The 13,451-nt window shown below is 45.0% G+C and overlaps 1 protein-coding gene across 1 annotated transcript in view; it reads right to left on the reverse strand.

Annotated features, from left to right (window-relative positions):
* Positions 1 to 542: 542 nt before the first annotated feature.
* SLCO2A1 (solute carrier organic anion transporter family member 2A1) overlaps positions 543 to 13,451 on the reverse strand; it is a 79,997-nt gene continuing 67,088 nt past the window's right edge. The window contains exons 11-14 of the mRNA XM_015415383.1: positions 11,294 to 11,463; positions 10,718 to 10,782; positions 9,129 to 9,234; positions 543 to 1,373 (exon numbers count right to left, since the gene is read on the reverse strand). Of these exons, the coding sequence (XP_015270869.1) occupies positions 1,253 to 1,373; positions 9,129 to 9,234; positions 10,718 to 10,782; positions 11,294 to 11,463 (462 nt within the window). The 3' untranslated portion in view covers positions 543 to 1,252. The remainder of the gene's footprint in view (positions 1,374 to 9,128; positions 9,235 to 10,717; positions 10,783 to 11,293; positions 11,464 to 13,451) is intronic.

Below are 13,451 nucleotides of genomic sequence, written 5' to 3' on the forward strand. Positions count from 1 at the left end.
TTGTAACTGTCATTTGACAGTTAATGCACAAGGTAGAGATCAATAGTCTTTTAATTAGGCAATAGTGCCATCTAGAGGCTCTTTGATAGTCACCAAATTTCAATATACCATGGTCTTTTAAATGTTTTGTTTCAGCCTTGCCTTTCAAAACCCAAGGGAAGGTCAGATTCATTTTAGTTTTTAGTAAACAAAACAACAAAAACCAATGTGTTTTCAGTTTCTCTGAAACTCTATGAATCTGGGATATTTTCAGCACCACATCTATGAAGCACTCTTTACACTTCAGAGCGAAACAGTCCATTTTAGAAACAATTCAGCACACGGACACTTTGATTAGCTCCATTCAAAGAATCCTGGGATTAGACGTGGTATCACTATAGCAACAGGAAAGCCTGGAGGCAAGGAGAATATTGGCAATCTGATTCTTTCAAGGAGATCAATAAAAATATGGATACAAACTGGAAAAAAGTTGCTTTTATTTAAAAATTCAATATTTCATAACAATAACTTTAAACAGTGAGTGACGTTTATATTCACTCTGAACTGTGTAATGGGGGTGTGGGGGGGAAGAGGAGGAGAAAAGAAAGGAAGGGGGTATGAAAATGGAGATGGATGCAAGAACTGGTGCTGCTCCAACAAGCAATACCGTCCCCCTGCCATGCAAATCTTGGCACAACATAACACAGTCAGTGCAGTACTGCATCCTTCTCACAAAAGGGCTTTTAAGAAGCTATGCTCTCTTAACTGTAACAGCTTTCATTTGCCATTCCTATCCTTCTAATGGTTTCCAAGAGTCCAGGTTGGCTTTCTTCCAACTGTGTCTGACCCACCTGCTTAGGAGAACAAAACAAACATCCACTCTTGGGCATGTCAGGTTGACTGTAGAATATAAGCACAGCTACACAACGGCCCTGGCTGGGTGTCCCTGTCCTTGGCCCATGGATATTTTCCATTGAGACCTCCCAGAAAGAATAGCAGGCTGCATTGGCTCTTTAACGCTTACTATCCTTTTGGACAGGTCTTGGCCACTAGGAGTCTAGCTTATAGCTCCATTTACTGGTATTGGGGTGTCCGTTTCACTGGGCTGCACATAGCAGGAGCCTATATGCAAGGATTTAAAGTTCATCTGTGAATATGAAGTTGTTCCCTTAATGTAAAAAGGCCACAAAGGCTGTTAAGTAAATACAGGCAAGGTACAAAACATTGCTCAAGGCATAAAATGATGCTCAGAAGGTGTCCTTGTAGTTCAGAACTATACTAGGCCAGAGGCTTTCTCTTGCACGTTGTATTCTTTGTTCTTGGTCATCTTCCACATGATTAAGATTAACATCAGAATACCAAGAAGTTTGTAACCCACCTGGAGACCAAAGTACCTGCCAAGAGAAGGGAAAAAAAGGGATGAAACTTCAATCAGATAAACCTTTAGCTGTGTGGATTGGCCCACTTGCTTTGGAATGTAATGGGAATAGCAATGTGATCCAGGGGTCATTTCGTAGAAAAAGAGCTAGGGGAACTCATTAGCATAACTCATTAGCATATGCCACACCCCCTGACATCAGGGGCCTGGCGGTGGACCTGCAAGGCCAGCGGGAGTGCGAGGAAGCCCCGCCAAGGCCCTCCCTGGCCCCAGGCAGGCAGGGGTGGGGAGAGGCAGGGAGGAAGCAACTTACCCTCCCTCTTCTCCTGCCTCCTCCTGGCTGAATGAGGGCTGGAAGCGGGGCGGCCGGAAGCAGGGGGCGGGGCTTCGTCATGTGCCCCGCCCCCTTGCACCTCACCCGGGGGAACTGGGTTCCCCCGCATTCCCCCCCGAAATGACATCTGATGTGATCTAGAAAAGGAATCTCTGGACTGGATTATGGGAACACAGAATGCTGGAAGCCAGCACAGAAGTCCATCTAACACAAGCATCCATAGCCCAATGGTTGTGTGACTAAGGATATTCTGGACTTTCCTTGTGAACTTCTGAAAGACTGCAATTAGCATGGGGAAAAGATCCTTCTCTGGGGCTAGGAAGGTAGGCTTCCAATATCCACCAAAGGGGGAGGGAGGTCTCTCCCCTTGCACTCCAAATACCAAAAATAATAAAGTTTCTGTTCTGCTGGTACTATTAAGAACAACCGATTGCCACAACAGATGACACAACTTGAAAAAAATGTTGATAAAGGATCTGAATCAAGAGGCCATCTTTCCCCCACCAAATAACTCTTGGTAGGAAAGGGCTTCTGATTAAGAGAGAGATTCCAAGGGAAGGTGGCCTTAACTTAGATCAGATGTGGAGACAGACCCAAATGATGGAATTGCAACAGTTAAGGCCAGGGTCTAATGGTCTTTCTTCCCATGAAGAGGATAGAAATTTACAGTAAGTTCTGGATTTTCTTTTTACTGAAGGGAGGAAGGCAGTTAGTGTGGGGATGTTAAAGATCAGTACATTCTTGAGAGGGTCACCCCACCGTCTCCAGTGCCAACCCACAATCCCACTTATGTGTGGTTGTCAAAAGCCTCTGGAAGACTCATCAACCATAGGGGGAGGGGCTGTGTGTGGCATGCAGAAGGTCCTAGGTTCATCTCCAGTTAAGGATCAGGTAGCGGGTGACATGAAAGACCTTTACCTGAGAACCTGGAGAGCCACTACCAGCCTGAGTAGATAATGCTGACCTTAATAGACCAATGGTCTGATTAAATATAAGGCAGTTTCATGACATCTTGTGATCAAAGGCTCCCTTCCATCATGGTAAAAGTGTCTATCAGAGTGACCTGGGAAGGAATCCATGAGGGCCCACCTGCTGCCTTGGCTACCTCCATCAGAGTTTCTGTCTCTTCACAGCGTGAAGGTTTCAGTGCTGATCACAGAGCGTACCAAAATAGTGCTTTGGGCAACAGCCAGCATCCCAAAGCTGCCATGGATGCCCTTTTTCACAAGGGATGATTCTTGAAAGAAATGATAAGGGGTTTCTGTTATCCTAGACATGGTCCTGTGAATATGTTCCCTAGGACTCCACAGACATGGTGTGTGTATATAATTTCCTTTCTGTAGAGCAATGGACCACAGACAATGAGGGGGTGAGTTCTTGAATTCTCTGGAAACCAGAGTTATTTTTTCAGAATAAGAGATGGATTTGGCCTGAGAAACATTGTGTCTTGATGAACTATTCACAGTTCTTTCTCAGGGCCTTAACTCCATGACCTATGCAAAGAATAAGTCATATTGGTGTTTGAAAGGACAGTTCAAGAAAGGTGCTGGGGTGGGGGAGAACCTCTTTTTGGTATTATGACAAGCTCCAAGACGTAGCCCATAGAGACGTTCTGGAGCCATTTCAGCATTGGTAATCCATGTGTATGCATTCTAGTGGTAGTTACACAGAACTGGATTTTTTTCTCCTGATCAGTGAGAAGAAAATGCAGGCTTGAATCTCAGCTTGTGTTGCCATATGGATTTGCACTCTCTTGATAGGCTCTTGAATGATGAGGAGCACTTTGGGGTGGTGGTGAAAAGAATGAGACCGTTTGGAAGGCTTTCTTTCTTTTTTTCTTTGTGGTATTTCAAAGGGGTAGCTTAGCTAGCTTAGTTTTCAAGTTGGTGTCTACACTCCCAGCTGCATAGACATAGTTTGCAGCTGGCAACCATGGAAGCCATGGATCTAACTTCTAATATTGAATACTCCAGGAAGCATTAATGAAGACAGTATTTATTTTATTTATTTATTTTATTCAATTTATACCCCACCCTCCCTGTGAACGGGGTCAAGTAGAAGTCAAGGAGATTCCCCTGAAGTTTTCCTTGGTTGCTGTGCCAAGTCCCATATGGAGGCAACCTAAGATCAGTGTCACAGATAAAAGTTCTAAGATCGTATTGAACACTGAGGTAACATAATGGCAAAGAAACAAATCCAAATCTTCCCTGTGTCATGAACTCACTAGTTTGCATTAGGCAAGCTGCTCACACTTTCTGCCTCCCTCCTGCAATAACGATGGGGGAAAAATAATAATACTGACGTACTTTACAGAGGTTGATACTACAAGAAGGTGATGCATATAACCAAAAGGGAGTCTGCAATCAAGAAATCAGAAGACGACAGACTGGGAAGGGCATCCAAGAGGGAGCTGGAAAAGATTCTTAAGTGTAAGGATGTGTCACTGTCAACCAAGATCAAGATAATTTGTACCATAGTATGCCCCATTACTATGTATGGGTTTGAAATGAAGAAAGTTGACAGGAAGAAAGTTGATTCATTTGAAGTCTGATGCTGAAAGAGAGTTTTACAGATACCATGTACTGCCAAAAAGACAAATCACTGAGCTCTAGATCAAACCAAGTCTGAACTCTCCCTAGAAGCTAAAATGACTAAACTGAGACTATTGTACTTTGGTCACATTATGAGAAGACGATAGTTACTGGAAAAGACAATAATGCTAGTAAAACTGGAAGGTAGCAGGAAAAGAGGAAGATTCAACATGAGATGGATTGACTCAATAAAGAAAAGCCATGGTAATCAGTTTGCATTACCTGAGCAAGGCAGTTAATGACAGAATATTTTGGAGGTCATTAATTCATAGGGTTGCCATATGTCAAAAGCGACTTGACAGCACTTAACACACACACTGTATATGGAGGACTTTCAAAGCATATTATGGAGGTCATTCATTCATAGAGTTGCCATAAGTCAGAAGCAACTTACACACACACACACACACACACACACACACACACACACACACACAAACACACACTGCATATGAGGTACTTTCAAAGCACTACATACATTATTATTATTGTATTGGCAACTCATTGGCTTCTGAAGGAAACAGGACCTTGGAGAGCTGTCAATGCAGCATGGAGCATTGAAGTAACCAGGTCTTTCCTGTCATCCTCAGACATTAGGTACACCTTGTCACAGAAATAGTGGTCAGACTTGGGTTTTGCCATGCCTTGTAAACAGTCTCATAAAAATTGGCTGGAAAGGGAATGAGAGAAGAGGAATGAAATGCCACAGAGAAAGTGGTGGTATTCCCTTCAGGATTTTAGGAACTTGGGTGTTCCTTGTCCTTTTAATTGGAATGGAGGATTTCCGTGGCTTTGACCAAGAGCTTGGGAAAACATTCCTGAGGGAACATGGCTAGCCTAAGACTGGTTTATCCCTTTCCCTTTTATCCCCAGAACTCTCCATCCCCCCTTGAGTCTGTGGAGGCTAGAAATCTCTCTTGAGATGAGGTTCTGTGCCACTTTGGACTGTGGGAAAGGTTTCTGTGAGCTGGAATTAGAGAAAAACAAGAAGTGGGACCCATGATACTCATGGGGGGGGGAGTATGCCCCAAGGCCTGCAAAGGTCCCAAGGCCTGTAAAGCAGGAGGAGGTTCTCACTGAGGAGGAGGCCGCAGGTGAGCCCAGCAGCAATGGTGGCAAGCCCTGCCCGGGTCCCAGCCGCCTGTCCGCCCAGGCTTCCCCCGCCCAGCAGCAACAGCAGCGAGCCCTGTATGGCTCTCAGCCACCCGCCTACCCAGGCTTCTCCTCCCCCGGCCAGGAGCAACTGCAGTGAGCCCTGCATGGCTCCCAGCTGCCCGCCTGCCGTGGCTTCTCTCCCCCCCCCCCCCCCCACCACCCGCGCTCGGATCCCAGCTGCCCACCCGCCAAGGCTCTCCCGGCTCCCTTGCAGCTGCCAATAGCAAGTCCATTCTCTACACATGTGTGAGAATGCAGTTTCAGTTTTGGGGGGATTTTAGTATCCCCGTGCAATATACTGGGTTCAGACATGTTCAAGTGATCAGCTCATAGTTTATTAGTGATTCAGCAAGAGAAAGAAGACTGGAAATCCCTGACCCAAAGCCTGGCATTTACACCCAAAACACACCCCACTCCCAACGATAGGCTATTTACACTCTATTGTCTCCCAGTTGGTTTTCTCTAGGATCCCTGCCTGCCTACTGGTCCATTCTAAGATCCTAGCAAGCCACTGTTATGCGTCCTCAGCTAAGTCCTTTTGCAAGTACAGTTCAGGCTCAGTACATAACACCCCGTATATTTTTTTTAAACATGTCAGATTTTTCTGCATACCTAAGTAATGCCTCAAGTGTGCAGGAATTCCTGTTGAGCCTCCATGTGTCCCTAATTTGCGGAAATAAGTATCTGTACACACTGGGGACACTTGGCTATTGGTATATAGATCTGGCCTATGTTCTTCTTGCCCTTAGGGACTGACAGTGCTCTAGATGCACATCAGAGGTTCTAGTAACGAGGAACAGTTCCCTTGGCCTCTTGGTGATTTCTCTCTCTTCTTGACAAAGCAATGGGCCTAGTATTGTGGGTTCCCCTCTCTCAGAGAATTGTGTGATGCTGTCTCCTGGCACTGGAGTGACTGCATCTAGAATGAGATGGGGAGTGACTACAGAGGCAGCTACATTCACAAGATCTACATGGAGAAGCAGATTGATGTCTGTGGTGTCGCCTGCCCGAGCTCTTGACTCTGGAGTCGCTAAGGGACTGAACAGAGATACCAAAGGTAGAAGAACTCCTAGTCTTGGGAACTCCTCTGTACTCCTCTGTTGTATAAGTCTAAGTGGATGCTTCCTCTCCCTTCTCCCCCTCCTCTTGCTGTCTTGGGATCTTAGAGTGGGTAGCTTTCCTTGTGAGAGGCAGACCGAGAGGCCAGAAGGTCAGCAGTGTCCCGGGAGTATCTAACATTTCAGCATTTCAGATTTAATCAGTTGAGTCTAGTTCAAAATTATATTACTAGATCAGGTTGAAAACAATACATAAAGCTGCCTATTTGTATCCATCCCACATTGGCATTCCAAAAATCAGTACAACTGCAGACAGGTCAGATACTGGAGTAATAAGCAGATTGTATCTATACTGTATAGTCCAGTCTCCTCCTAATTCAGAGATCTGTATTTGAAGTGGGGTAAGAAGCTAAGGAAGTGGAGTTTAACTCCTCAGAAGCCTATTAAAATATCAATAGGGAAGATGGGGTTTTCCCCAGTTATTGCATCAACAGATACAAAATAATGAAGTCAGCAGTTCAAGGGGCAAGACATTTGCTTTGCCATTTGACTTATTTCCCAGCATAAATCAAGACAAAATGCAGTTCACTGATGCTAACTAAAGCCATATGTATACAAATGAGAAAAAAGAGGAAAGAATGTTTTGAATAAATTCTGGACAATGTTCAGAATAAATGCAAATCCTCATAAAATGTGCCGATTGAGACACTATGTATAAGCCATTGCATATTGTTAATACATTAAGTATTTAGGTTTAAATTCATCTTGTTAATATTATAATGCCACCTTTTCCCACAATCTGGAATGGGAAGACCCATTTTCAGAGAAACACTGATATGCTCAACCCACCATGATTCATACAAAAAACTTCAGAAAGACTCTGAATTGCCATTTACAGTTTAAAAACATTTTTAGCTTGTAACATGTGTTCTCTAGATTTAATTTTCAATTAGAAGACATTTTAGAATAAAAACATGAGGTGGGGGGAGTCCTCCTTGTTTGGTGATTTGGTTTTTATGGTCTCAAGATTGATAACCTGATGCTGAGGTGTACATGTTAGCAAGCTACACTCATCAACATAAGGGCTCAAATACACATTATGTTGCACAGATAAATATTTCTCAGTAAGGAATCCGAGCAAAGAATCCTTCCTGACATAGGACGCAGGAAATACTACCTGTGATAGCTACTGGTGTGTGGGGGGAATCATACGAGTATCTAACAACCCTTGCCTGTTGGGGCTGCACTCCAACCTATCTGAAGCCTGCTTGGGGTAAAAAAAGTAGATGGTAGTGTTAGGCCAGCACTGGGGGAGGTGTGGTGTTTATGTGGTGACAGCATAAATGTACTTCATTCAGGCCTTCCAGTTAGCCAGAGCCAAGCAGTAGTGGATCGGGGGGGGGGGGGGATTTTATCTGGCCTAGAAGACAACATCAGGTGATTGCTGTGCTAGATTGCTCAGGCAGCCACGCCCTGTCTCCTCTTGCTCTTTACTGAATGAGACCAGTCTGGACTATTTTTGTTTTTACATAGTCAGCCTTGCAAACACAGAGCTCTCCTGGGGGTTATCTGCTGCTGCAAAGGCAAGAAATCCAGAGATTTCCAGTGGTTAAACTTGGAGTTCCAGAGGTACTCCAGAGGAATGGCTGCCCTGCACCCTATAGTCTTTCCCTCTGGGGACAGTACAGCCAGGGCAGAGCTTCCATATCCCCTCAAATTCTGTTCAGGCAAGGCAGTTTAGCCATTCAGCTGAGAGTGAGTCAACAAGGCATACAGAGGAATCTTTTTGTTGGCCTCTATCCATTTTTGCCTCACAAAGAGCTTGCAGCTTTACAGAAGGTATGCTACAGAAGCCTGGGCCTTGACATGGAGATCTAAAGCAGCTTCCTAGAATGACCGCAAGGCTTCCTTGGGTGTGGCTCAGGTGAAATTCCTGGGTCTCTAATCTGGTCCTAGATCTGAGTCACTTGGAAGGCCTTCCAGAAGGCTTTCATCAACAAGTGGCAAAGCAGCAGCCAGAGGATGCCAAAGCACATTTGCGCACATGGCCTCAGGGCTTGGATAATTGGGTCTTCCACAACACATTCCATGTAACAGTAATCCAATAGTTCTGCGAATCAGGTTTTTCTCTTAGCCTTAAGGCTCAGCATGCAGCACATGATGCACTTGCATACGTGGGTTAAACAGGGCAGGGATCAGAACTCTGGATGGAGGTCGGGAGGAAACGCAGGTCCAGCCAGCAATTGGCCATGTCTGACAAGCAACAACCTACATGGATAACTGCATCAAGAGACAACTGCAACAAAAGCACGTGACAAGCAGAGCGTTCACCTCTTGGCTCTTTGTTGTATTAATTTTGCCTCTGTTTTTGCACTTTGACTTGCTTCAAGGCTGCTTCAATAACATTCGTGCACTGGGGTAGGTCACTGCCTCGCCACTTAGCCTACTTTTCAGGGTTGTTTTGCAGATAAAATGGGATAAATGGAAACCTGAGCTCTTTGGAGGAGGAGAAGCAATGTTCAGATATGATAAACGAGTGCTGATTTTTGTGAGAGGCCTGAGTCAGGTGGTATACCTCACATGAGAAAGCCCCAACCTAACCAACACACAAAATTAGAGACTCAGCTGAGTACCTGTTGCGCAGGAAGTCATTATTATAGTAAGTGCAGGATCCTGTCCTCCACCAGATGCACGCAGAGTCAATGAGTAAGCCGAAGAGGGCAGGAGACGGCAACCAAGCTTCAGAAGGATAGAGAATAAAAGATGAATTAGTTACTGCTGGTTATGCACAGACTACATCTCTTGGACTTGCATGCAGGCTACCCAAAAGACACTGAGGTCTGATGCAGAACTACTATTCCCATCCCAGGGAAAACCAAAAAAAAAGGTAAGAGCTTAAATCTGAGACAGGGCTAAGTTCTGGATTCTGGATGTGAAGTTTTGGATGCATCAGGGGCAAAAACTGCAGTGTCACCATAGCACAAAAAGAGCTCTCTGCTGGATCAGACCAAAGGTCTATTAAGTCCAGCATCCTATTTCCCACAGTGGACAACCAGATACTTGGGGAGAAATTCTAAAGCACAGCATGAGGGCAACTACAGTCCCTTAGCAGTTGGGACGCAGATGTAGACAGTCTCGAAATATAAATGTTTCATTTAATCATCATGGCTGAAAGCTATAATGGACCTCTCCTATATGACTCCTCTTCTGAAGCTAGAGCTGGCTGCCAGCATGGCATTTTGTAGCAGAGAAGTCCATATGTTAATCATGCACTGTGTGGTGATGTACATTCTATTCCTGTCCTGAATGTCCTGCCCACCATTGTTACTCAGTACCCCAAGTTCTTCCACTGTAGGAGAAACAGGTCCTTCCATCCCATGCATTATTTTGTAAACCTCTTATGTTTCCCTGTTGTCATCTTTTCGAAAATAAGAAGCCCCACCTCTGCTTTCTCAGCTAATGGGGGAACACTGATTTATATTTAGACATGGTAATTAGTTAAAAATAAGACATTTGCAGTTCACTTAAGACATAAATCCATGCTATGGAATCCTGCACATTTTAATTTTTATGACATTAAAGACAGGTTGCAAGGTACATGTACGCTGAAGTCAAATTGGTTTCTTTAAGAGACAAGACAACCACATAAATGTAAGTATGGAGCAAGCGCACCTATCAAACATCACTTAATATTTTACTAAAGAAGGTACACGTCAATGAAGACAACTAGGTCTTTTGGCTGGGAAGAAGAGAGTGATAGCTAATGAGAGTTTTTACACCCCTAGCCCCTCGCACACAAACAAAAATATATGTATTTTCCAACTTAGCTTACATAGACCATGGCTCCTAATGGGAAGCCATGGTTTATGCAGTCACCTTGTGAAACCAGAATGTGACTTCATCTCCTTTGCTCTGGCCAGGTGGCTCTGCAGCTGGGGAGGGCATGAGGCCGTTGCCAGCCAGCAGGTCTGCCCTCATGCAAGGCCCAAGACGAACAGTGGTTAACAAACCAATCAGACCACTGTTTCAGATCCTGCTTTGACTAGAACCTAACTAGCCATAGCTGGTGGTGTGGCCTTGCATCCAGAGAATTTACACTAACCACAATTAATTTAATTAAGCCATGCTTTTTGCACAGTGTCTGAGCATACTATGTAAACTACACATTCTGAGTTGCCGGCTGCTAGAACAAGAGAGATATTCAGGTCAGGCAGGCACTTACCTAGCAATCTCATCAATAAGAACTGGACTCCAATGGCAAAGGACTTTTCATCATAGCTCACCACTCTGTATAGGATAAAAACACAGCACATCAGACATGCAAAAGTCAGTTACAGCTCCAGCCAAAAAGAACAGCTAACAACCATGATTACTTTGGGGGGTTGTTACACAAAGAGGCGAGGTTCTAAAGCTGGCATCTGTTTCAAATAATAAAGCCAAAAATGGGCCCATATGAGTGATGCCAAGGCTTTCTTGGTAGCAGCACTTCAGCTGGAGGATGTTCTAAGTCAAGCCAGCTGGTGTCCAATGCTCCTCACTTTTAGAAAAGGAGTTAAAATATATGTAGGATTTCATTACTTTTTCCCATGTTGATAATTCCAGTGGTTTAATTCTATTTTTTAAAAAACAAGCCTTTTCTTTTTAAGCATGTTATGGTTAGAAAGCTGGGAGAACATATGGGAACAGATAGCTCACACATCTCCTAAACTGGAAGAGGACTTTATTGTAGAGTAACTTTGCAGGGGTCAGTTCTTCTGTTGCACCATGTCTGCTGGCTCCAAACCTTTCCACTGCTTACCGTAACACCATCATGTAGACAGGGTTTTGAGTCAGGCAAGCTACCAGTGAAGCAAATGAGATTAGGAGTACAACAGGAAGCAGCAAATGGGCACAGCTAATCGGGCAGGAGTCTGCCTTCGCTGAGGATTGTCCAGCTGCCACACGGATACAGGAGCAGTTTGTGTACATCTGGTAGGAACGGAAGAAAAGAACGTCAAACTCATCTCACGGAAATCAGTCTTGCCTTTGTATGGCTTCCATGGCTCTAATAGGCCCTTGTTCTTCCCTGGACAAGGAGGAGGCATCTTGTGGCTGCCAAAGGCCACAAAGTAGGTTGGCAGGAAGAGGGAAGGTAATAGAACGTGCACAGTCCCACTGCAGTAGCACAACTCGGCTGACAGGCTATGCTTTTAAACTTGCAAACCTTATTGCAAAATCTGAGGCTCGGCTCATTCTGAATGTTTGGGGCAGGTGACAATCATTTAAATACAGGCAAACATGCAGGGCTTTTTTGTAGAAAAAGCCCAGCAGGAACCCATTAGCATAATAGGCTAAACCCAACTAGGGCTGCCAAATGCCCCCGGGGGGCAGAATTCCCCCCGCTTTCGAGCCCCGATTTCCGTTCCCGTGGAATCGGGGCCCAGGGGAAACCCCACCCCCGTGTGCGCGTCACCCAGAAGTGATGTCGCACGCTGGGGGCGGGGCCACGCTATTTGAGGGGAAAACAAAGAGTTTTCCCCTCAAATGGCATGGCCCCGCCCCCAGCGTGCGACGTCACTTCCGGGTGGCGCGCATGCCTAAGACGCCGGCTGGGAGCCCCCCACTCCCGGCCAAAAAACATTTGGCAACCCTAAACCCAACAGCAGAAACTCATTAGCATAATAAGCCACAGCCCTGACAGCACAGCTCATTAGCATATTAGGCCACACACCCATGTTACCAGAAGTGTGGTCATCCAGCCATGCCCACCTTTTGCTTCTTATTTTGTTGACCTTGATTGTGGTCAAAACCCAGGGCATTTTTTGTAGCAGGAACTCCTTTGCATGACATTCCTGCCCAAAAATAGCCCTGCAAACATGTAAAATGAATAGAAAAGGAGTTTATGAGTTGTTCTCTCTCTCTCAAGAGTTAGTGTAGTTGTTAGACTGGTGGACAAGGACTGGGGAGAAGTTTCAGTCCCTATGCATTTATGGTGCTCACTGGGTGAATATGCACCAGTCAGGTTCTCTCAGGTTGCCACCCTCCAGGTGGGGCCTGGAGAGCTCCTGCTTTTACAATTGATCTCCAGACCTCAGAGATCAATTCCCCTGGAGAAAATGGCTGCTTTGGAGGGTGGAGTCTATGGCATTGTACCCTGTTGAGGTCCCTTCCCTCTCCAGGCTCCACCCCCAAATCAGCTGGTATTTCTCTTTCCAGAGTTGGCAACCCTAATTGGTAACCCACCTAATGGGGCTAGTACAAAAATAAAATGGGGAGGAGGAGAAGGAAGAGACCATGTAAGCTACCCTGCGCTCCATGCAGAAAGGGCATGATAACATGAGAGAGAGAGAGAGAGAGAGAGAGAGAGAGAGAGAGAGAGCGCTCATAAGGTTGCTGGGAAATCAACTGGCATTATTTCACTTTTTAAAAACTATTTTTGTCCTAAACAATTTGGTGAACAAATGCTGAAGTGACTGAATATTCATGCCATGCTTTTTAAAGTCTTTAAAACAGTCCGAGAGCCTGCATGAAGCAGGAGAGGAAGGGCAAGGCAGATTACCAAGTCAGCATTTGATTAGTTGATTAGTACATCTGTCAAATGGGGTGCAAGGGGGAGGGGGAATCTGGGCTTGAGATAGGTAGCTTGAAAAGACGCTGATTTCAAGGTATATCTGCAGGCAGTCTAAATGCTAATACTCACCCAGCTTAATCTCAGTCATTACAAAAAAAAACCCTTCCTGAATATGAAATGGTTTTAATAGGGTTTCTAAAAAAAAATTGCTTGCACATGCTTACGATATTCTAATTGGCCACACAGAGGATGTTAATGAGGGTGTGAGGCACACACAGGTTTAAATGAAGGAATTTGGCAGTAGAGGCTCAGAATGGAACTTTACTCTTCACTGGACCATCAGCAGAGGAAAAGGGGTGGTCTGATCCTTGGTGCTCTTCAGCATCACCCTGACAATGACAGACAT

The sequence above is a fragment of the Gekko japonicus genome, unplaced genomic scaffold (assembly GCF_001447785.1).
Source record: "Gekko japonicus isolate JY-2015 unplaced genomic scaffold, Gekko_japonicus_V1.1 scaffold1046, whole genome shotgun sequence".
NCBI classification, from domain to species: Eukaryota; Metazoa; Chordata; class Lepidosauria; order Squamata; family Gekkonidae; genus Gekko; species Gekko japonicus.